The 26,166-nt window shown below is 43.8% G+C and overlaps 1 protein-coding gene across 2 annotated transcripts in view; it reads right to left on the bottom strand.

Annotated features, from left to right (window-relative positions):
• GSG1L (GSG1 like) overlaps window positions 1-26,166 on the bottom strand; it is a 343,105-nt gene that overhangs the window by 18,349 nt on the left and 298,590 nt on the right. For both annotated transcript variants that reach the window (XM_069733959.1, XM_069733958.1), the window contains one exon: window positions 16,047-16,158. In XM_069733959.1, coding sequence (XP_069590060.1) covers window positions 16,047-16,158 — 112 coding nt within the window. The remainder of the gene's footprint in view (window positions 1-16,046; window positions 16,159-26,166) is intronic.

A 26,166-nucleotide genomic window follows, 5' to 3' on the forward strand; every position in this document is an offset into this window, starting at 1 on the left:
CAACTACTAAACGAGAGCATTAAGATCGCAGCAATGGCGAGGAAACCTGGGGAACACCTTGGAGTGGAACACACCATCTCTCTACACCCCATACCCAATTTGTAGGCCTAATGCACTGTAGTTTCCAACAACTACTAAACGAGAGCAGGAAGATCGAAGCAATGGAGAGGAAACCTGGGGAACACCTTGGAGTGTAACACACCGTCTCTCTACACCCCATACCCAATTTGTAGGCCTAATGCACTGTAGTTTCCAACAACTACTAAACGAGAGTCGGAAGACCGAAGCAATGTGGATGAAACCTGGGGAACACCTTGGAGTGTAACACACCATCTCTCTACACCCCATACCCAATTTGTAGGCCTAATGCAGCGTAGTTTCCAACAACTACTAAATGAGAGCATTAAGATCGAAGCAATGGCGAGGAAACCTCGGGAACACCTTGGAGTGTAACACACCGTCTCTCTACACCCCATACCCAATTTGTAGGCCTAATGCAGTGTAGTTTCCAACAACTACTAAACGAGAGTCGGAAGACCGAAGCAATGTGGATGAAACCTGGGGAACACCTTGGAGTGTAACACACCATCTCTCTACACCACATACCCAATTTGTAGGCCTAATGCACTGTAGTTTCCAACAACTACTAAACGAGAGCATTAAGATCGCAGCAATGGCGAGGAAACCTGGGGAACACCTTGGAGTAGAACACACCATCTCTCTACACCCCATACCCAATTTGTAGGCCTAATGCACTGTAGTTTCCAACAACTACTAAACTAGAGTCGGAAGACCGAAGCAATGTGGATGAAACCTGGGGAACACCTTGGAGTGTAACACACCATCTCTCTACACCCCATACCCAATTTGTAGGCCTAATGCAGCGTAGTTTCCAACAACTACTAAACGAGAGCATTAAGATCGAAGCAATGGTGAGGAAACCTGGGGAACACCTTGGAGTGGAACACACCGTCTCTCTACACCCCATACCCAATTTGTAGGCCTAATGCACTGTAGTTTCCAACAACTACTAAACGAGAGCAGGAAGATCGAAGCAATGGAGAGGAAACCTGGGGAACACCTTGGAGTGTAACACACCATCTCTCTACACCCCATACCCAATTTGTAGGCCTAATGCAGTGTAGTTTCCAACAACTACTAAACGAGAGCAGGAAGATCGAAGCAATGGCGAGGAAACCTGGGGAACACCTTGGAGTGGAACACACCATCTCTCTACACCCCATACCCAATTTGTAGGCCTAATGCACTGTAGTTTCCAACAACTACTAAACGAGAGCATTAAGATCGCAGCAATGGCGAGGAAACCTGGGGAACACCTTGGAGTGGAACACACCATCTCTCTACACCCCATACCCAATTTGTAGGCCTAATGCACTGTAGTTTCCAACAACTACTAAACGAGAGTCGGAAGACCGAAGCAATGTGGATGAAACCTGGGGAACACCTTGGAGTGTAACACACCATCTCTCTACACCCCATACCCAATTTGTAGGCCTAATGCACTGTAGTTTCCAACAACTACTAAACGAGAGCAGGAAGATCGAAGCAATGGCGAGGAAACCTGGGGAACACCTTGGAGTGGAACACACCATCTCTCTACACCCCATACCCAATTTGTAGGCCTAATGCACTGTAGTTTCCAACAACTACTAAACGAGAGCATTAAGATTGCAGCAATGGCGAGGAAACCTGGGGAACACCTTGGAGTGGAACACACCATCTCTACACCCCAGACCCAACTTGTAGGCCGAATGCAGTGTTGTTTTCAACAACTACTTAAGAAGAGCCTGAAGATCAAAGCTCAGAAAAGGCAACCCGGGGAACACCTTGGAGCGGCAGACACTGGTAGTAGGCTGTAAACCCCAAATTTTGGTCAATGGAGTTTATGAAATGTTCCAGGGGTACACAGGCAGCATTGGTGTGGTAAGCGGAGGACAATTTATATTTGGGACTGCAGACAGACTTTGTAGGCTGTCCCCTGTGGACCATGCATCCACACCATTAACCCAGTGCGCCGTAATGGATATCTAACCTTTCGTGGACATGCCTACTGGTCCATGCATCTGTTGTCAGGTGCACCTTTCTACTATTAGATAGCCAGAGAGCATGGACAATGCAGATTTTTACATGATGCTGTAGTGCTGGGATGGCTTTTCTCGCAAAAGAAGTGACGACTGGGTAGCTCTTACCGTGGTACAGCGTAGTCCATCTGGACTTTATAATTGTAAAATAGAGAATAAAAATTGGCTGTATGCACTTTAAAATAGGTTACAGGGGTACACGGGCGGCAGTGGTCTGGTCAGTGTAGTTGTATTAGAAAGAAGGGACCGCAGACAGGCTTCGAAGGCCTAACATAACAAATTGGACAGGCTGTAGGCACTTTTACATTGGTTCCAGGGGTACACGGGCAGCAGTACAATGGTCAGTGAAGGCCAAGTGGAAGGAGGGACCGCAGACAGGCTTCGAAGGCCTAACATAAAAAAATAGGGCTGTTGGCAATTTACAATTGGTTCCAGGGGTACACGGGCAGCAGTACAATGGTCAGTGGAGGCCTAGTGGAAGGAGGGACCGCAGACAGGCTTCGAAGGCCTAACATAACAAAAATAGGGGTGCAGGCAATTTAACATTGGTTCCAGGGGTACACGGGCAGCAGTGGTCTGGTCAGTGTAGTAGTAGTAGAAAGAAGGGACTGCAGATAGGCTTCGAAGGCCTAACATAACAAAATTGGGCTGTTGGCAATTTAAAATTGGTTCCAGGGGTACACGGGCAGCAGTACAATGGTCAGTGGAGGACTAGTGGAAGGATGGACCGCAGACAGGCTTCGAAGGCCTAACATAACAAAAATAGGGGTGCAGGCAATTTAACATTGGTTCCAGGGGTACACGGCGCAGCAGTGGTCTGGTCAGTGTAGTAGTAGTAGAAAGAAGGGACTGCAGACAGGCTTCGAAGGCCTAACATAACAAAATTGGGCTGTTGGCAATTTAAAATTGGTTCCAGGGGTACACGGGCAGCAGTACAATGGTCAGTGGAGGCCTAGTGGAAGGAGGGACCGCAGACAGGCTTCGAAGGCCTAACATAACAAAAATGTCAATACAATGGTATTGTCAGTGCCAGGCATTGAAGGATGTCAGCGCATAGACTAAACATTGGTGGAGCTGTGAGAGATAATTTTGCAAGTAGTAGAGCACTGTTTGAGCTGGGGGGGGGGAACTGTCTTGTGGCCGGCGGTACAGGCCCAGGGCCCCTCATATTACAACGGTGTGTCTGACGTTGGGTGCGCACCACCACCGCCAGAGACACTTTATTGTACTATGAGGGACCCAGTGGCAGTGCCGTCGACCAAAAGCGGGCACACCCACCTCTTCAGAAAAAAAACAGCACTCTCACGGGTGCTGGCGCCAAGTGGCGATACCACGGCCCCGTGTGGGGAGTTTGGCCATTTAGGGAGGTGTAAACATGTCGTATGCTGGACAATCAGGTGCAGCAAATTACGATATTGGAAAAGTCATTCATAATAGTCCACAGGCAAGACCTTTTCATAGGAAAGCTACAGTTAGGTCCATATATATTTGGACAGAGACAACATTTTTCTAATTTTGGTTATAGACATTACCACAATGAATTTTAAACAAAACAATTCAGATGCAGTTGAAGTTCAGACTTTCAGCTTTCATTTGAGGGTATTCACATTAAAATTGGATGAAGGGTTTAGGAGTTTCAGCTCCGTAACATGTGCCACCCTGTTTTTAAAGGGACCAAAAGTAATTGGACAATTGACTCCAAGGCTATTTCATGGACAGGTGTGGGCAATCCCTTCGTTATGTAATTCTCAATTAAGCAGATAAAAGGCCTGGAGTTGATTTGAGGTGTGGTGCACGCATTTGGAAGGTTTTGCTGGGAAGTAAACATGTGGTCAAAGGAGCTCTCCATGCAGGTGAAACAAGCCATCCTTAAGCTGCGAAAACAGAAAAAACCCATCCGAGAAATTGCTACAGTATTAGGAGTGGCAAAATCTACAGTTTGGTACATCCTGAGAAAGAAAGAAAGCTCTGGTGAACTCATCAATGCAAAAAGACCTGGGTGCCCACAGAAGACAACAGTGGTGGATGATCGCAGAATAATCTCCATGGTGAAGAGAAACCCCTTCACAACAGCCAACCAAGTGACCAACACTCTCCAGGAGGTAGGCGTATCAATATCCAAATCTACCATAAAGAGAAGACTGCATGAAAGTAAATACAGAGAGTTCACTGCACGGTGCAAGCCACTCATAAGCATCAAGAATAAAAAGGCTAGACTGGACTTTGCTAAAAAACATCTAAAAAAGCCAGCACAGTTCTGGAAGAACATTCTTTGGACACATGAAACCAACATCAACCTCAACCAGAATGATGGAAAGAGAAAAGTATGGCAAAGGCGTGGTACAGCTCATGATCCAAAGCATACCACATCATCTGTAAAACATGGCAGAGGCAGTGTGATGGCTTGGGCATGCATGGCTGCCAGTGGCACTGGGTCACTTGTGTTTATTGATGATGTGACACACGACAGAAGTAGCTGAATGAATTCTGAGGTATTCAGAGCCATACTGTGTGCTCAGATCCTGCCAAATGCAGCCAAACTGATTGGTTGTCTTTTCATACTACAGATGGACAATGACCCAAAACATAAAGCCAAAGCAACCCAGGAGTTTATTAAAGCAAAGAAGTGGAACATTCTTGAATGGCCAAGTCAGTCACCTGATCTCAACCCAATTGAGCATGCATTTCACTTGTTAAAGACTAAACTTCAGACAGAAAGGCCCACGAACAAACAGCAACTGAAAACCACCACAGTGAAGGCCTGGCAGAGCTTCAAAAAGAATGAAACACAGCATCTGGTGATGTCCATGAGTTCAACACTTCAGGCAGTCATTGCCAACAAAGGGTTTTCAACCCAAGTACTAAAAATGAACATTTAATTTAAAATTATTGACTCTGTCCAATTACTTTTGGTCCCTTTAAAAACAGGGTGGCACATGTTAAGGAGCTGAAACTCCTAAACCCTTCATCCAAATTTAATGTGGATACCCTCAAATGAAAGCTGAAAGTCTGAACTTCAACTGCATCTGAATTGTTTTGTTTAAAATGCATTGTGGTAATGTCTATAACCAAAATTAGAAAAATGTTGTCTCTGTCCAAATATATATGGACCTAACTGTAGGTGTCAGCCGGGCAAGGTGGGGCAAAAGATTTCGAAATCCAGTTGTGGTTCATTTTAATGAAGGTTAGATCATCTACATTTTGGGTAGCCAGACGAGTCCTTTTTTCTGTTAGTATTGAACCTGCAGCACTGAATACTCTTTCTGATAGGACACTAGCTGCCGGGCAAGCAAGCTCCTGCAATGCATATTCTGCCAATTCTGGCCAGGTGTCTAATTTGGATGCCCAGTAATCAAATGGGAATGACGGTTGAGGGAGAACGTCGATAAGGGATGAAGAATAGTTTGTAACCATACTGGACAAATGTTGTCTCCTGTCACTTTGAATTGATGCTGCAGTACCTGTCCTGTCTGCGGTCATAGCAAAATCACTCCACAACCTGGTCAGAAAACCCCTCTGGCCAACGCCACTTCTGATTTCTGCCCCTCTAACACCTCTGGTCTGCTGGCCCCTGCAGCTCGTGTGAGAACGATCACGGGCGCTGTGTGCAGGGAATGCCAGAAGCAAACGGTCAACAAGAGTTGATTGTTTGGTTGCTAATATTAGTTCCAAGTTCTCATGTGGCATTATATTTTGCAATTTGCCTTTATAGCGAGGATCAAGGAGGCAGGCCAACCAGTAATCGTCATCGTTCATCATTTTAGTAATGCGTGTGTCCCTTTTGAGGATACGTAAGGCATAATCCACCATGTGGGCCAAAGTTCCAGTTCTCAAATCTGCGGTTGTGCTTGGTTGAGGGGCAGTTTCAGGCAAATCCACGTCACTTGTGTCCCTCAAAAAACCAGAACCCGGCCTTGCCACGCCAACAATTTCCAGTGGCCCCGGAAAAGCTTCCTCATTAAAAATATAATCATCCCCATCATCCTCCTCGTCCTCCTCCTCCTCTTCGCCCGCTACCTCATCCTGTACACTGCCCTGGCCAGACAATGGCTGACTGTCATCAAGGCTTTCCTCTTCCTCAGCTGCAGACGCCTGATCCTTTATGTGCGTCAAACTTTGCATCAGCAGACGCATTAGGGGGATGCTCATGTTTATTATGGCGTTGTCTGCACTAACCAGCCGTGTGCATTCCTCAAAACACTGAAGGACTTGACACATGTCTTGAATCTTCGACCACTGCACACCTGACAACTCCATGTCTGCCATCCTACTGCCTGCCCGTGTATGTGTATCCTCCCACAAAAATATAACAGCCCGCCTCTTTTCGCACAGTCTCTGAAGCATGTGCAGTGTTGAGTTCCACCTTGTTGCAACGTCTATGATTAGGCGATGCTGGGGAAGGTTCAAAGAACGCTGATAGGTCTGCATACGGCTGGAGTGTACGGGCGAACGGCGGATATGTGAGCAAAGTCCACGCACTTTGAGGAGCAGGTCGGATAACCCCGGATAACTTTTCAGGAAGCACTGCACCACCAGGTTTAAGGTGTGAGCCAGGCAAGGAATGTGTTTCAGTTGGGAAAGGGAGATGGCAGCCATGAAATTCCTTCCGTTATCACTCACTACCTTGCCTGCCTCAAGATCTACTGTGCCCAGCCACGACTGCGTTTCTTTCTGCAAGAACTCGGACAGAACTTCTGCGGTGTGTCTGTTGTCGCCCAAACACTTCATAGCCAATACAGCCTGCTGACGTTTGCCAGTAGCTGCCCCATAATGGGAGACCTGGTGTGCAACAGTGGCAGCTGCGCATGGAGTGGTTGTGCGACTGCGGTCTGTGGACGAGCTCTCGCTTCTGCAGGAGGACGAGGAGGAGGAGGAGGGGGTGCGAACGGCTACAGCCAACTGTTTCCTAGACCGTGGGCTAGGCAGAACTGTCCCAAAATTGCTGTCCCCTGTGGACCCTGCATCCACAACATTCACCCAGTGTGTCGTGATGGACACGTAACGTCCCTGGCCATGCCTACTGGTCCATGCATCTGTTGTCAGGTGCACCTTTGTGCTCACAGATTGCCTGAGTGCATGGACGATGCGCTCTTTAACATGCTGGTGGAGGGCTGGGATGGCTTTTCTGGAAAAAAAGTGTCGACTGGGTAGCTCGTAGCGTGGTACAGCGTAGTCCATCAGGGCTTTGAAAGCTTCGCTTTCAACTAACCGGTAGGGCATCATCTCTAACGAGATTAGTCTAGCTATGTGGGCGTTCAAACCCTGTGTACGCGGATGCGAGGCTAAGTACTTCCTTTTTCTAACCATAGTCTCATGTAGGGTGAGCTGGACTGGAGAGCTGGAGATCGTGGAACTAGCGGGGGTGCCGGTGGACATGGCAGACTGAGAGACGGTGGGAGATGGTATTGTTGCCGCCGGTGCCCTAGATGCAGTGTTTCCTACTACGAAACTGGTGATTCCCTGACCCTGACTGCTTTGGCCTGGCAAAGAAACCTGCACAGATACTGCAGGTGGTGCGGAAAATGGTGGCCCTACACTGCCGGAAGGGATGTTGCGTTGATGACTAGCTTCATTGGCCGAGGGTGCTACAACCTTAAGGGACGTTTGGTAGTTAGTCCAAGCTTGCAAATGCATGGTGGTTAAATGTCTATGCATGCAACTTGTATTGAGACTTTTCAGATTCTGCCCTCTGCTTAAGGTAGTTGAACATTTTTGACAGATGACTTTGCGCTGATCAATTGGATGTTGTTTAAAAAAATGCCAGACTGCACTCTTTCTAGCATCGGATACCTTTTCAGGCATTGCAGACTGAGCTTTAACCGGATGGCCACGCTGTCCTCCAACATGTTTTGGCTTTGCCACGCGTTTTGGGCAAGATACGGGCCCGGCAGATGGAACCTGTTGCGATGTTGATGCCTGCTGCGGCCCCTCCTCCTCCGCTTCAGAACTGCTGCCGCCTGCACCCTGTTCCCCAATGGCTGCCAATCGGGGTCAAGAACTGGGTCATCTATTACCTCTTCTTGTAGCTCGTGTGCAACTTCGTCTGTGTCACCTTGTCGGTCGGTGGTATAGCGTTCGTGATGGGGCAACATAGTCTCATCAGGGTCTGATTCTTGATCATTACCCTGCGAGGGCAATGTTGTGGTCTGAGTCAAAGGACCAGCATAGTAGTCTGGCTGTGGCTGTGCATCAGTGCACTCCATGTCAGATTCAACTTGTAATGGGCATGGACTGTTAACTGCTTCACTTTCTAAGCCAGGGACGGTATGTGTAAAGAGATCCATGGAGTAACCCGTTGTGTCGCCTGCTGCATTCTTCTCTGTTGTTGTTTTTGCTGAAGAGGACAAGGAAGCGACTTGTCCCTGACCGTGAACATCCACTAACGACGCGCTGCTTTTACATTTACCAGTTTCACGAGAGGAGGCAAAAGAGCTAGAGGCTGAGTCAGCAAGATAAGCCAAAACTTGCTCTTGCTGCTCCGGCTTTAAAAGCGGTTTTCCTACTCCCAGAAAAGGGAGCATTCGAGGCCTTGTGTAGCCAGACGACGAACCTGGCTCCACAGCTCCAGACTTAGGTGCAATATTTTTTTTCCCACGACCACCTGATGCTCCACCACTACCACTACCCTCATTACCAGCTGACAATGAACGCCCCCGGCCACGACCTCTTCCACCAGACTTCCTCATTGTTTTAAAAACGTAACCAAACTAACGGTATTTGTTGCTGTCACACAACTTACACGGTGAGCTATAACTTCAGTATGATTTAGCTACCCCTTTACAGGTGGGTGAGACCACAACGAAAATCAGGCACAATGTTACACACTCTGTTTTTGGTGGCACCAAATGAGAGAGATGCCACACACGCAGGACTGTCACTGAAGCACAAATGTAAATATTAATCTCCCACTGTTTTTTTTTTTTTTTTTTTTTCAGGGAGACTTTAGAAACAAAATAAAATAAAATGATTTTTTCAGGAAGAATTTAGAAACCAAATAAAATAAAATGATTTCTTCAGGGAGAATTTAGAAAACAAATAAAACAAAAAAAGGCTTTCTATGGCCCACTGAGTGAGAGATAACGCGCACAGGAGTCAGGAGTGGCACACAAGCCCAGAGGCCAATATTTTTCTCCCGATGATTGATGTAGTGATTTTTTCAGGTTGATTTTGGAACCCAAATCAAGCAAAAAAAATAATAGGCTTTCTATGGTCCACAATTGGAGAGAGAGAGAGAGAGATGGCACACCCAGGAGTCAAGACTGGCACACAAGCAGAAAGGGCAATATTAATCTCCCACTGATTTTTTTTTTTTTTCAGGGAGACTTTAGAAAAAAAAAATAATAGAATAAAATGATTTTTTTCAGGAAGAATTTAGAAATCAAATAAAATAAAATGATTTTTTCAGGGAGAATTTAGAAAACAAATAAAACAAAAAATAGGCTTTCTATGGCCCACTGAGTGAGAGATGACGCACACAGGAGTCAGGGGTGGCACACAAGCCCAGAGGCCAATATTTTTCTCCCAACGATTGATGTAGTGATTTTTTCAGGTAGATTTTGGAACCCAAATCAAGCAAAAAAAATTATAGGCTTTCTATGGCCCACAATTGGAGAGAGAGAGAGAGATGGCACACCCAGGAGTCAAGACTGGCACACAAGCAGAAAGGGCAATATTAATCTCCCACTGATTTTTTTTTTTTTCAGGGAGACTTTAGAAAAAAAAATAATAGAATAAAATGATTTTTTCAGGAAGAATTTAGAAACCAAATAAAATAAAATTATTTTTTCAGGGAGAATTTAGAAAACAAATAAAACAAAAAATAGGCTTTCTATGGCCCACTGAGTGAGAGATGACGCACACAGGAGTCAGGAGTGGCACACAAGCCTTGAGGCCAATATTTATCTCCCACTGATTGATTTATTGATTTTTTCAGGTAGAATTTAGAACCCAAATCAACCAAAAAAATAAATAGGCTTTCTATGGCTCACTATCTGAGAGAGAGAGATGGCACGCTTAGGACTGGCACACAAGCCCAAAGGCCAATATTAATCTCCCTTTTTTTTTTTTTTTTCAGGGAAAATTTATAAACCCAATAAAAAAATAAATAAATAGGCTTTCTATGGTCCACTATCTGAGAGAGAGAGATGGCACGCTTAGGACTGGCACACAAGCCCAAAGGCCAATATTAATCTCCCTTTTTTTTTTCAGGGAGAATTTATAAAACCAAAAAAAAAAAAAAAAAAAGGCTTTCTATGGCCCACTATTTGTGAGAGAGATGGCACGCTCAGGACTGGCACACAAGCCCAGAGGCCAATATTAATCTCCCACTTTTTTTTTTTTTTTCAGGGAAAATTTATAAACCCAATAAAAAAATAAATAAATAGGCTTTCTATGGCCCACTATCTGAGAGAGAGAGATGGCACGCTTAGGACTGGCACACAAGCCCAAAGGCCAATATTAATCTCCCTTTTTTTTTTCAGGGAGAATTTATAAAACCAAAAAAAAAAAAATAAATAGGCTTTCTGTGGCCCACTATTTGTGAGAGAGATGGCACGCTTAGGACTGGCACACAAGCCCAAAGGCCAATATTAATCTCCCACTAATTGATTTATTGATTTTTTCAGGTAGAATTTAGAACCCAAATAAAGCAAAAAAAAAAAAATAGGCTTTCTATGGCTCACTGAGTGAGTGATGATGCACACAGGAGTCAGGAGTGGCACACAAGCCCTGAGGCCAATATTTTTCTCCCACTGATTGATGTAGTGATTTTTTCAGGTAGATTTTGGAACCCAAATCAAGCAAAAAAATAAATAGCCTTTCTATGGCCCACTGACTGAGAGATGGCACACACAGGAGTCAGGAGTGGCACAGAAGCCCTGAGGCCAATATTTTTCTCCCACTGATTGATGTAGTGCTTTTTTCAGGTAGATTTTAGAACCCAAATCAAGCAAAAAAATAAATAGGCTTTCTATGGCCCACTGAGTGAGAGATGGCACAGACAGGGATGGCACTCTAGCAGAAATGCCAATCTTAATCTCCCACAAAAAAAAAAAAAAAAAAAGGAACTGTCCTTCAATTACTATCTCCCTGCAGTAATCTCAGCCAGGTATGGCAGGCAGCAATAAGGAGTGGACTGATGCACAAATTAAATAAAAAGTGTGGACAAACAAACAAGATAGCTGTGCAGAAAGGAAGGAACAAGAGGATTTGTGCTTTGAAAAAAGCAGTTGGTTTGCACAGCAATGCAGCTATCAGGGAGCCTTCTAGGGCAGCCCAATGAGCTACAGCACTGAGAAAAAAATAAAAAAATGTAGCTTCCACTATCCCTGCACACCGAAGGTGGTGTTGGACAGTGCAAATCGCTACAGCACAAGCGGTTTGGTGGTTAATGGACCCTGCCTAACGCTATCCCTGCTTCTGACGAAGCGGCAGCAACCTCTCCCTAAGCTCAGATCAGCAGCAGTAAGATGGCGGTCGGCGGGAACGCCCCTTTATAGCCCCTGTGACGCCGCAGACAGCAAGCCAATCACTGCAATGCCCTTCTCTAAGATGGTGGGGACCAGGACCTATGTCATCACGCTGCCCACACTCTGCGTTTACCTTCATTGGCTGAGAAATGGCGCTTTTCGCGTCATTGAAACGCGACTTTGGCGCGAAAGTCACATACCGCATGGCCGACCCCGCACAGGGGTCGGATCGGGTTTCATGAAACCCGGCTTTGCCAAAAGTCGGCGACTTTTGAAAATGAACGACCCGTTTCGCTCAACCCTAGAGTCCACTATTCTATGATAATTTACTCTCCAAAAGTTAAATAGCGCGCTGTCCCTCCTGAATATCGTTGTGTGGCTAAGTAGTACTATACAATTTCATATGGCGTATGGACACATTCAGCAGAAATTATGTGACAAAATTTGGCACAATTTTTACCCATTTTCCCTTGTAAAAATGTAAAATTTGGGTCTAAATCAACACTTTTGTATTTAAAAAATATAACTATTTTTTCTTCAACGCCCAATGTATAAAATTATGTGACACACTTGTGGTGTCAATATGATCACTGTACTCCTCAAAGAATTCATTGGGAAGTGCAGTTTGTAAAATAGAGTCACTTATGGGGGGTTCAGCTGTTTAGGCACATCAATGGATTTGCAAACGAGACATGGCGTCCACTTTCAATTGCAGCTAATTTTGCGCTGCAAGATTTAAATGGTGCTCCTTCCATTCTGAGCCTCGTAGTGCACCAAAACAGTAGTTTTCCACCACACTTTAGTTATCTGTGCACTCAGGAGAAATTACACAATGAATAGTACATTCCATTATCTTCTAAAAAAAATTGGGGGTAAAGCAATATTTTTTGTGTGAAAAAGTAAAATTTTGATTTTTTACTTCCACACTGCTTTAATTCTTGTGAAGCACCTGAATGGTTAATAAACTCTTTGAATGTGGCTTTGAGCACTTTGAGGGGTGCAGTTTTTAAAATTGTAATTTTTTTTTGTCACATAGGCCCCTCAAAGTCACTCCAAATGTGATGTGGTCTCTAAAAAATGTGGTTTTGTAAATTTGTTTGGAAAAATGAGAAATTGCTGATAAACCTTTAACCTTTCTAACTACCTAACAAAAATAAGTTTCCATTTTTTTGTAACATTTTTTGATATTTTCATAAAAAAGCACAAAAGATATCGACCATAATTTCCCACTAACATGAAGTGAACATGGCAAATTTTCTTGAAAAAGAAAAAAAAAGCTGCTAACATTTTAAGCCTTTTAACCTAGCACTTTAACAAAATAAAAAGACATTTGAAAAATTATACCAAGGTAAAGTAGACATATGGGAAAAATTATTAAAATTGATTGCTTCTTCAAAGAAGTCTCCCACCAAGCATTTTGCAAAACTTGAAGCAGAAGAAAACTGCTCAGAAGGCTGAACATATGTCAAGTAATTTTACAATAGAAATATATAGGAAGAGTATTTCAAGCTTTCGGACCAGACATACTGCAAAAAAGACTCCTCAAAATGCTATGTGCACACGTATTCTTGGCCACTGCGGATTTTTCCGCAGCAGATTTGATAAATCTGCAGGGCAAAAACGCTGCGTTTTTGCTGCAGATTTACCGCGGATCTACTACGGTTTTTCTGCGGTTTTCACTGCGGTTTTCATTGCGGTTTTACAACTGTGGTTTTCCATAGGAGCAGCTGTAAAACCGCTGCGGAATCCACAGAAAGAAGTGACATGCTGTGGAATGCAAACCGCTGCGTTTCCGCGTGTTTTTTTTCCGCAGCATGTGCACAGCGTTTTTGGTTTCCCATAGGTTTACATTGAACTGTAAACTCATGAGAAACTGCTGTGGATCCGCAGCAAAATCTGCACCTTGTGCACATACCCACAGAGTTTCTTCCACGTCTTGGAATCAAAGTAGTTAACTTTGTGTAAATAGAAACTTTATAAACTATTTTCTCTATGACATAAAGAGAAAGAAATCTTGTTTGATAATTATTTTAATTAAGAGTTTCCCAAATTGTACAACAACTTTAACTTTCTCAATCGGGAACCGTAGAGGATTTAACTTTTTTGGCAAGGAGAAGGTTTGTTAAAAGTTTCTCAATTTGTTCAGAAGTAGTGTATGGTCTTTTGAGGTTCTCACAGGCAATTTTCTTTATCTGCAACCAGTTTCTTTAGACACAGCAGGTGAAACAAGTATTGAACATGTCACAGATTTTCTATGTAAATATATTTCTAAAGGTACTCTTGACATGAAATTCTCACCAATGTCAGTAACAACACATCCAATTTACACAGGCAAAAAAATCAAATCACGGATGTCCATAAATTAAGTTATATGTAATATTGAGAAATTACATAGGAAAAAAATAAGCAAGAGAGGTGCAAAAAAAAGCCATGCAAAATCATGACACAAGCTGACATCTATCAGTAATTAGAAAGCAATCCTGTCACGTAGTGAAAAATATCAGCTGGATCAACTGATGGCCTATAAAAAGGTGTCTCCTTACCAAGGTGCCACCCAAGAAGCATCTCATGATTTGTAAAACCAGTGAGATGCCTTAATACCTGCACAACCATATTGTTGCAAAACATACTGATGGCATTGACAGAAAAAATTCTAAACTACTGAAGGCTCCAGTGAGCACTGTTTGGGCCATAATCCTGAAATGGAAAGAACATAATTTCACCATAAACTGGCCACAACCAGGTGCTCATCACAATATTCCAGACAGAGGAGTGAAAAGAATTAAAATAAGAGTTGTTCAAGAGTGAAGGACCACCTGTGGAGAGCTACAGAAAGACCTGGAATCAGCAGGTACAATTGTTTCAAAGAAATCAATAAGTAATGCACTCAACTTTCATGGCCTGTATGGATACTCATCTTGCAAGTCTCCATTGCTGAGCAAAAAAGCATGTTCAAGTGCATTTAAATTTTGCTCAACATCATTTAGACAAGTCTGCAAAATACTGGAAGAATATAGTCTGGTCAGATGAGACCAAAATGTAACTCTTTGGATGCCATTATACACACCGTGTTAAAACATCAAACCAGCAGTGAAGTTAAGAGATGGTTACTATATGGTAGGGCTCTTTTTCAGCATACAACACTGTTAAACTTTAGGCAATTGACGTAAGGATGAATGGACAAATGTACTATGTACTGAGCCATTCTTAATAACAAAAAACTGCTGTCATCTACCAGAATAATGAAGATGAAATGAGGGTGGACATTTTAGAAAGACAATAATCCCAAATACACAGCCAAGGAAACTCTCAACTGGTTTCAAAGAAGGAAAATAATGCTGGTAGAATGGCCCAGCCATTCACCTGATCCGAACCAATAGAAGATTTATGGAAGGAACTGAAGCTCAGAGTTCATAGGAGCCCACAAAGCCTTCATTATTTGAAGAGTGTTTGTGTGGAAAAAAGTGGCAAAATCACACCTGAGCAATGCATGTGACTAGTTTCTCAATTCAGCAGGTGTCTTGAAGCTGTCATCATCAACAAAGGCTTTTGTATGAAGTAATATATGTAATGTGCTTCTACAGTGCAGTATAGAGCAACCTCCCCCAGGGGGTGCTGGTTAAGAGAAAGAGGTTGTACACACAGCGCAGCAACACTGAATAACAACAGAGGTGTCACAGGTAATGAAAGAGACGTGAAAGAAGCCAAGGTCATACACAGAGATAGCAGCGCGGTACAGAGGGGCGAGCAGAGAATAGTCAGGGACAAGCAAGACGTCAGAACCTACCGGGAACGTGGTAACCAAAACGTGAGATGTAAGATGGAGTCGGGGTATAGGCCAGAGGTCAGAACAAGTCATAAACGGATGCAGGCAGTCAGAGGCAAACAGGAACACTATCACAGGGATCAGGTCAGGAGCTCAAGCAGTGCAACATGAACTATAGCTGACACTGGCACACAGGCTGCAGAGGACTTAAATAGCTCAGCAGGATTCAAAGTGAGGCAGAGAGGATTAACTCCCACATGACCAGTCCAGAGACAAGACAGCTGAACACAACCTCAGAATTGGATCATGACAATATATACATTTCAGCAAGCGTGTTCAATCCTTTTTTCTTGTGTCATTTCTCATTATTACACATAATTTATGGAAATTTATGGTTTGATTTCTTTGCCTGTGTGGACTGGATGGGTTGAGAATATGGTGAGAATTTCATGTCAATAGCACCTTTAGAAATATATTTTCTTAGAAAATTGGTGACGTCTTCAATACTTATTTCACTCAATGTATCTTCAACTACAAAACACGTTCTTCACCTAATTGGAATTTTGAAGTGGATCTATTTCACTTTTGACTCTTAGAGCTTTTGATTTTCAAGTCTTTTCACAAAGGAGAAAAATGGCAATGTTATGTTACAGAGGTACATTTCAAAAGAAATCTTACAAATTATATTTATCAATTTGCAATGATACCTACCAAAAAGACCACCCATAATCCCACGAATGGGGTCTCCAGTCTTCAGGTCCTAAACTCACAGTAACCTGAAGGACTTGAGTGTACATCATGTGAGCCACCATACCAAGAAGACCTGTAAGTGAGAAGTATTGACAAAAATTATAGATTTTCTGCATAACATAACCAGGTTTATGTATACTAAGCAAAATTGTTCCTCTAATGAATAAAAAAATCTGAAAAATGTCACGTGTCTGTTTTTTTAAGTATTAATAATACAATGTTTCAAAAATCATATTCGGCACATATTTTCTAATAAATGTGATTGGAAAGATATATATATCAAAACCAAAGTACTCAAAATCTGAGGCTTATTAGCTCTGGTTATAAAGAGAGAGCATTACATTTCAGTGGATCCTAGTCAGTCAAACATTGGATAAGAAGCCTCACGAGAAGGGAAGGTTCCAAGTAGAGACCCCTTTTAATTAATATTCAAGTGATCTCACGGCACCTCTGCTGCATGATAACTTTCTCATGCAGTGGTGCCATAAGTGTGGTCACCGGGGCTCATCATATGATGAACTCTGGCAACCTCACTTACGGCAGCTCAGTGCTGCACACTGCAGGAGTGATTACATGCCCCAGTCAGTGTGTCACCGACTGCCAGGGAGAACAGTCGTATTAGCTGATGTGACTGCTCTAAAAGTGATCTGAATCATTGTGGGACAATATGGATTATGGTGGAGAGGTGAAGGATATGGTGGTTTATTATTTTTTCTATTTTCCAGGTAACATGGGCATCAGGGATTAGGCGTTAAGGTGAGTATATGGTGTTCATTTATTGCAGAAGACAAGGGCTTCAGGGATTAGGTGTAAGGTCAGCATATACTGTGTTTTGTATTTTTATTTAAATATTTATTTATTTATTTTAACTTTTTTTTTCTTTACGGCTAATTACTATGCCCATCAGCCGTTGCCTGCTCCCGCTGTTGTCAGTGACAGCAGGCGTAGGTTGATGGGAGTCGAAATCTCTCATCAATTGACACTTCCTGACCTGCGGTGGGCTTTTTATCGCAAGTCACAGTTGCGTGGTCACGCTGACTTCTGACAGCGTGACCTTACACTGCTCCAACCAATGGTAATGATCTTACCGACGGTAATGTTGCCACCGATCAGAACTGCTGTGTGCACATAGCCTTAGTGGAAACACGATCATTTACCAAATTTTGCCAATTTTAAGGAAAATGATCGGGAATCTGTACACGAATCTGAATATGCAAAGTTCGTGCCAACTGTGAGATTGGCAAATGTTTACCAAGCAAGTTCGCTCACCTCTAATGAAGACCATGATTGACTTGTTCTTGTGTTTTGTGGTAGTCCCACTTGCTAGACTTCCTGTATCCCACACAATTCCAGTGTAACCCATAATAACCAATCAGTTTAGTTTTTACAGTCTGATTGAGCTAATTGGTTGCTACTGACAAGACAGGCATTTATTGCCTACAGTGGTTTCTAAGAGAAAGGATCATGCCCTAATATCTATTTAAATAAAAAAAGAACAGTATGTATTTTTAATAGTTTTTCAATTCAAGAATAATCAATTTCCTACATTACATTTACTTTGAATTAACAAATATTCCTTGAAGGGTTGTCCGATATATAAAAAAGTGAATTAAATTTTAGTCACATGACCTCTGCAGCCAATCACAGGCTGCAGTGGTCCTATAGCTTCCAAATGGAACAGGTATAGCTTTCCATAGTGGGCACAGTTCTTTGGAGCAATCTGCACTGGATATGCAAGGGCGTTAGAAAGTGATCATGGCACAGTTTTTTTTTATTTGAATTTCATTTTTTTCTATATTGGACAACCCCCTTTAACATAATGATATGTAAATCACTGTCATTACAAGCTAAAATAATGTAAAGCATGTAAAATTAAGCAGGGAAGGAGGCTGGGGATGGATTTTCCATTCACCTTCCCTTCCAATCTGCTATATATAAAAATACAGGCTTCTTCTGACGACAACCCTCTCTTAACATCAGCCTCTTCAATTCTCATTTCAGACATTTGTAGAATATTCACAGAATATGCCAGATATGTTTAATACATGCTGGTTCCACCTTATTAACTCATAGTGATGTCATCGGGGTCTCCAAATCACTGTGACATCTAATGAAGTAGTTTCCGGTGCCACTTACAGTTGCAGTAAGAATATACAAGATGAGAGAATAACATTTACACATCTAAGATGAGAATAGAAGTTGAAAATATGAAGCATCTGTAGGTAAAAATCATGGATTGCAAAAAGATCAACAGACAGGGTCACAGTTACATGATTTGGTAGATACCAGATATTTAAAATCAACTACTCTGCATTGACTGCAATTAATGAGATTATCAATGGATGTCTGAGGAACGTTCTGCCTTGCTGAATGCACTTGTTCACCAAATTATCAAGATCTGCGCTGCTGTCAGCTCACTTTCCAACTACCAACCAATGATGTCCCAGAAGGATTCGATGGGAGACAAGTTAGTAGATGCTTTCAGATCATGGTGGCATGTTTAAATCACCTGCTGTTGTCATGTTGAAAAGCAGCTTCTGTGAACTTTTTGACAATTTGGTGACCTCACATCATTACTCTCAAAGCCTAAACTATCTTAGGGCATAGGTTTCATGTTGCCTGTGCTATTGTGAGCAGCCTGCAAGGCCTAATCGTTCTACCATGGCCTACAATGTTTCTGGACATTTCTCCCAATCAAACACATCTGGGACCTCATTGGTCGGCAGTTGCAAAGGGAGCTACCAGAAGTGGATCTTGATTATAACATGTCCGTTTGTATTCAGCGTGGCAGAACATTCCTTACACAGCAATGAATAACTTCACTGATAACATGTCAAGGCAGCTGAGTGCATGTATTTCTGTATGAGGTGCTCATGCTTGATACTGATTCAATCGTGATGTTTTGAAAATTGTTTCCATTTTTTTGATAATTTACATATTGTAGCGTCTGCCGGCGCATCTGCATGGGTCCCCTCTTCCCACCATGTGGGGATGCCAGTTTATTCACCGCCCCGGCCCCAGCATGGTCCTCGGTGTGTTCCTGCTTCCTGGTCTGCATGTGGGCCTCCGTTAATGGTAAAAGTCAAAGAAAAAAGAAGAGGGTACCTCTGTCACAGGGTCCTTCTCCGGTATAAGACAATCAACAGTAATTCGGGCAAACAACCGCACTCAGACAATATTTTGCATCAGAGATGTGAAGTATTTATTTGAGTAACACCACAGTGGTCAACAGAGTTCTGAGGTAACGTTTCGACCTGAAAGGTCTTTCTCAAACCTCACTTTAGTGAATAGTAATGGAAGAAAGAGGAGGAGGACGATACTTGTCCGGTAAATGGAGAGAGAGACTCCACAAATAGTCCAGAAGACAGGATAATGTAGGTCCGGAACGGCACGGACAGGGCACAGGGTCCCTAAAAGCACTGTGTGTCCTGTAAGGAAGAAGGATGCGGTTGTTTGCCCGAATTTATGATTGATCTGGATCCAGTCCAGGTTCAGCCGGCACCAGCTCCCTTCTACAGAGTGCACGCCTTTCTCCCTCTAATAAGACAATCAACAGAGCAAGAGAATAGTGAACAATTCCAAGACCTTTATTTAGGCAAAAATATGAAAGGTCCATATACAATCCCCAACACAAAGGATAAGATATTCTGTTGAGGAGAGCCATAAGATCAAATACTTAATTAACCTCAAGACATAAGAGATTGAGAGAAGCAACCCATAACATGCATTGTTTAACCTTACATAAGCTTTCTGAGATCAAAGAGAGACACTAAAGATGGCTGCCATATCCTGTTTCATCACACCATGTGCTGATATCCAAGATGATCAGTGGGACACTAAAGATGGCTGCCATTTCCTGTTTCAGCACACCATGTGATGGTATCCAAGATGATACCCACCCTGATGACCTCATGGATCCACCCACAGTGACACCCACCTTGATGACCTCATGGACCAACCCACCCTGATGAACTCATGGATCCACCCACAGACTTGCTCATTGCCCAATCCACTAACCAATGGAATACATACGATCACTCCCATCTCAGAGCTAACCGAGCCCCCTTACAGGGGTTATATAAACCTGTGTTCTGATTAAATAAAGGCCCTTGGAGCTGAGCCATAGATTGATCAAGGAGAGTTTACATCTGACTGTGTGTTGTCTGATGTTATTTCTTTAGTGCGCACCTGATCAATATCCATTAGGCCAGGAGTAGGCAACTACAGTGAACATTTCTTATTGTTTAACCTAACATATTTGGCGCCCAACATGGGGCCAGCAGAGGAAGAGTCCTGAACCCTGAGGACCGGCGAGTGGAATGGCAGGACGCGCTGAATACCCCAAACGAGGAGACTGATCACCTCCTTATCAGAACACGGTAAGTCTGCTAATTTTTATAATCTGTAGTCTTTACTTGTGTCCTTCGGGGTATCCTGTGCAGATTGCCTGACCGTGTCTGGTTTTCGCGGTATCTGTAAGACGGCAGGAGGGTCTCTCCACTGCTGGTCATTTAATTGCAAGAACGGTCACATGTTTTAGTTGCCTACTGCCTGTTATGTGTTGTGAAGAGGAAAGATGACTGGTAGTTAAGAGAGGAAGTGGATTTTTCAGCATTTAAAAAAAAAAAAAATTATTGTCTGTGGTACAGTACACGGTTGTCGCCTGTGATACTATTTTCAGTTCTGTATAGGAGAATCTAGGACCTGGAGTGAATTGACTCAGCCTAGTAGGGGCCCATTAACTTGGAGTGAATTGACTCAGTTCGGCGCCTAAAAAATTGTGTAGCGGCCTAAAAACTTTGAGTGAGATGACTCAGTTTGAGCCTAATAAATTTAGTTTTGCCTTGTGACTTGGAGTGAATTGACTCAGCACGGGGCCTGGTAATTTAGGAATAATTTGATTAAGTAGGGAATAATTGGTTTGTAAAGTACGGAACACAGAAGTCAGACGGAGCATGTGACAAGAAGGAATAGGAAGTGTGTGCTGCAGACTCAGTTCTCTTTAGAATCTCAGGTTTGAGTCATCTCCCCTGTCTTATTGTTTGTTTGGTGTTTATCTTGAGATATATGTGTGTGTATATATATATATATATATATATGTATATATATATATATATATATAGAAGGATGGAGAAATTAATGCAGTTCTGCCGTATTGGCACTAAGCCAAATTCAGATGGCAACTTAGACTCGTGTACATTAGTGGCGACTCGTGAAGGGAAGAGTCATGTTAAACAATGTAAAAAGCTTATGAAGTTGTGTGGAATGCCAGAAGGGGGGAGGTTACAGCCCCTGGAGTGGAAGATTGTCTTGGGGAAAAAAAAGGTGTCCTAGAAGGTAATGGATTGTTGTCTACTGCTGGGGCATGGGAAAGAGTCTCTGAAAGTCTGTATAGAGAAAATTGGGTAGAAGAGGAAAGGAATAAAAAGGGTAGAGTTTTGAGTTATGTGTATTACAAAAATAGATCCTGTGAGCGGCCACCACCATATAATTGTGGCCCAGAGCCATGTGCTAATTCTGATGGCAGCCATTTTGTGGATGGCAAATGTAATTCTGGCAGCAGCCATTTTTGTGGATGGCAAATGTGTTAATGCTGGCAGCAGCCATTTTGTGGATGGCAAATGTGCTAATGCTGGCAGCAGCCATTTTGTGCATGGCAAATGTAATGCTGGCAGCAGCCATTTTGTGGATGAAAATTGTAATTCTAGCAACATCCATTTTGTGGATGGCAAATGAGTTAATGCTGGCAGCAGCCATTTTGTGGATGGCAAATGTGCTGCTCCTGGTGGTGAACATCTTTGACTAAGGCTACACACCACATCACCAAATCCTTGTTACCCAGTAATGACCACTAACGGCCAATACTATATTCCATCGGGAAGTGAACAGGCTTTACCCATGTTTCCCGTCTCAGTGGTTTCCAATGGGGCACCGACCCTTTCCCCTATCACTCCTGTCATGAATCCAGCAATCCTCCCACCTGGTTCATCCCCGGCACCGACCCTTTCTACTGTCACTTCCACTGCCAATTTAGCTGCACACCCACACGAGATGCTCCAAGCAACGGCCTCTCCTCCTAATGCTTCCACTACAACAGCACTCACACGCAGTCTACCTAACCCTATACCCAGTACCTCACAGGCTCTCTCTCACAGCCAAACGCACACCTGTATGGGACGGTGGCAACTGTGTCAAGGGGGGCTCAATCTGGGAAAGGGAATACCAATAGCACAGGAAGCACAAAGGGGAGGGAATGTTGGCAACCTATGTTATGAAAGGTAATTCAGTACCACAATGGACATAGAGGTCAGCGCACATACAGTGACCTGGCAATAACCCAAAAAACAAGAACGAGCTCTGAGACGTGGGAACTCTGTTGACCGCAATCCCTAATCCTCTCCAACCACACTAAAGGCAGCCGTGGATTGCGCCTAACGCTGCCTATGCAACTCGGCACGGCCTGAGAAACTAGCTAGCCTGAAGATAGAAAATAAGCCTACCTTGCCTCAGAGAAATACCCCAAAGGAAAAGGCAGCCGCCACATATAATGACTGTGAGTTAAGATGAAAAGACAAACGTAGAGATGAAATAGATTTAGCAAAGTGAGGCCCAACTTTCTGAACAGAGCGAGGATAGGAAAGGTAACTTTGCGGTCAACACAAAACCCTACAAAAACCACACAAAGGGGGCAAAAAGACCCTCCGTACCTAACTAACGGCACAGAGGTACACCCTCTGCGTCCCAGAGCTTCCAGCAAGCAGAAAAAAACAAATTGACAAGCTGGGCAGAAAAAAACAGCAAACAAATAGCAAAGAGGAACTTAGCTATGCAGAGCAGCAGGCCACAGGAACAATCCAGGAGGAAACAGGTCCAATACTAGAACATTGACTGGAAGCCAGGATCAAAGCACTAGGTGGAGTTAAATAGAGCAGCACCTAACGACTTCACCACATCACCTGAGGAAGGAAACTCAGAAGCCGCAGTACCACTTTCCTCCACCAACGGAAGCTCACAGAGAGAACCAGCCGAAGTACCACTTGTGACCACAGGAGGGAGCTCTGCCACAGAATTCACAACAGTACCCCCCCTTGAGGAGGGGTCACCGAACCCTCACCAGAGCTCCCAGGACGACCAGGATGAGCCATATGAAGGGCACGAACAAGATCGGGAGCATGGACATCAGAGGCAAAGACCCAGGAATTATCTTCCTGAGCATAACCCTTCCACTTAACCAGATACTGGAGTTTCCGCCTTGAAACACGAGAATCCAAAATCTTCTCCACAATATACTCCAACTCCCCCTCCACCAAAACCGGGGCAGGAGGATCAACAGATGGAACCATAGGTGCCACGTATCTCCGCAACAATGACCTATGGAATATGTTATGTATGGAAAATGAATCTGGAAGGGTCAGACGAAAAGACACAGGATTAAGAACCTCAGAAATCCTATACGGACCAATAAAACGAGGTTTAAACTTAGGAGAGGAAACTTTCATAGGAATATGACGAGAAGATAACCAAACCAAGTCCCCAACCCGAAGTCGGGGACCCACACAGCGTCTGCGATTAGCGAAACGTTGAGCCTTCTCCTGGGACAAAGTCAAATTGTCCACCACATGAGTCCAAATCTGCTGCAACCTGTCCACCACAGTATCCACACCAGGACAGTCCAAAGACTCAACCTGCCCTGAAGAGAAACGAGGATGGAACCCAGAGTTGCAGAAAAACGGTGAAACCAAGGTAGCCGAGCTGGCCCGATTATTAAGGGCGAACTCAGCCAAAGGCAAAAAGGACACCCAGTCATCCTGATCAGCAGAAACAAAGCATCTCAGATATGTTTCCAAGGTCTGATTGGTTCGTTCGGTCTGGCCATTAGTCTGAGGATGGAAAGCCGAGGAAAAAGACAAGTCAATGCCCATCCTACCACAAAAGGCTCGCCAAAACCTCGAAACAAACTGGGAACCTCTGTCAGAAACGATATTCTCCGGAATGCCATGCAAACGAACCACATGCTGAAAAAACAATGGCACCAAATCAGAGGAGGAAGGCAATTTAGACAAGGGTACCAAATGGACCATCTTAGAGAAGAGATCACAGACCACCCAAATGACTGACATCTTTTGAGAGATGGGAAGATCTGAAATAAAATCCATAGAGATATGTGTCCAAGGCCTCTTTGGGACCGGCAAGGGCAAAAGCAACCCACTGGCACGAGAACAGCAGGGCTTAGCCCGAGCACAAATCCCACAGGACTGCACAAAAGTACGCACATCCCGCGACAGAGATGGCCACCAAAAGGATCTAGCCACCAACTCTCTGGTACCAAAGATTCCAGGATGACCAGCCAACACGGAACAATGAACCTCAGAGATAACTTTATTCGTCCACCTATCAGGGACAAACAGTTTCTCCGCTGGGCAACGATCAGGTTTATTAGCCTGAAATTTTTGCAGCACCCGCCGCAAATCAGGGGGGATGGCAGACACAATTACTCCCTCTTTGAGGATACCCGCCGGCTCAGATACACCCGGAGAGTCGGGCACAAAACTCCTAGACAGAGCATCCACCTTCACATTTTTAGAGCCCGGAAGGTATGAAATCACAAAGTCAAAACGGGCAAAAAACAACGACCAACGAGCTTGTCTAGGATTCAACCGCTTGGCGGACTCGAGATAAGTCAAGTTCTTATGATCAGTCAAGACCACCACGCGATGCTTAGCTCCTTCAAGCCAATGATGCCACTCCTCGAATGCCCACTTCATAGCCAGCAACTCTCGATTGCCCACATCATAATTACGCTCAGCAGGCGAAAACTTCCTGGAAAAGAAGGCGCATGGTTTCATCACCAAGCAATCAGAACTTCTCTGCGACAAAACAGCCCCTGCTCCAATCTCAGAAGCATCAACCTCGACCTGGAACGGAAGCGAAACATCTGGTTGACACAACACAGGGGCAGAAGAAAAACGACGCTTCAACTCTTGAAAAGCTTCCACCGCAGCAGAAGACCAATTGACCAAATCAGCACCTTTCTTGGTCAAATCGGTCAATGGTTTAGCAATACTAGAAAAATTGCAGATGAAGCGACGATAAAAATTAGCAAAGCCCAGGAACTTTTGCAGACTTTTCAGAGATGTCGGCTGAGTCCAATTATGGATGGCTTGGACCTTAACAGGATCCATCTCGATAGTAGAAGGGGAAAAGATGAACCCCAAAAATGAAACCTTCTGAACACCAAAGAGACACTTTGATCCCTTCACAAACAAAGAATTAGCACGCAGGACCTGAAACACCGTTCTGACCTGCTTCACATGAGACTCCCAATCATCCGAGAAGATCAAAATGTCATCTAAGTACACAATCAGGAATTTATCCAGGTACTCTCGGAAGATGTCATGCATAAAGGACTGAAACACTGATGGAGCATTGGCAAGTCCGAATGGCATTACTAGATACTCAAAATGGCCCTCGGGCGTATTAAATGCAGTTTTCCACTCATCGCCTCACTTAATACGCACAAGATTATACGCACCACGAAGATCTATCTTGGTGAACCAACTAGCCCCCTTAATCCGAGCAAACAAATCAGATAACAATGGAAAGGGGTACTGAAATTTAACCGTGATCTTATTTAGAAGGCGGTAATCTATACAAGGTCTCAGTGAACCATCCTTCTTGGCTACAAAAAAGAACCCTGCTCCCAATGGCGACGATGACGGGCGAATATGCCCCTTCTCCAAAGACTCCTTCACATAACTCCGCATAGCGGCGTGCTCAGGCACAGATAAATTAAACAGTCGACCTTTTGGGAATTTACTACCAGGAATCAAATCGATAGCACAATCACAATCCCTATGCGGAGGTAGGGTATCGGACTTGGGCTCATCAAATAAATCCCGGTAATCAGACAAGAACTCAGGAACCTCAGAAGGGGTGGATGACGAAATAGTCAGAAATGGGACATCACCATGTACCCCCTGACAACCCCAGCTGGACACAGACATGGATTTCCAATCTAAAACTGGATTATGGACTTGTAGCCATGGCAACCCCAACACGACCACATCATGCAGATTATGCA

This window comes from Ranitomeya imitator, chromosome 7 (assembly GCF_032444005.1).
Source record: "Ranitomeya imitator isolate aRanImi1 chromosome 7, aRanImi1.pri, whole genome shotgun sequence".
NCBI lineage: Eukaryota > Metazoa > Chordata > Amphibia > Anura > Dendrobatidae > Ranitomeya > Ranitomeya imitator.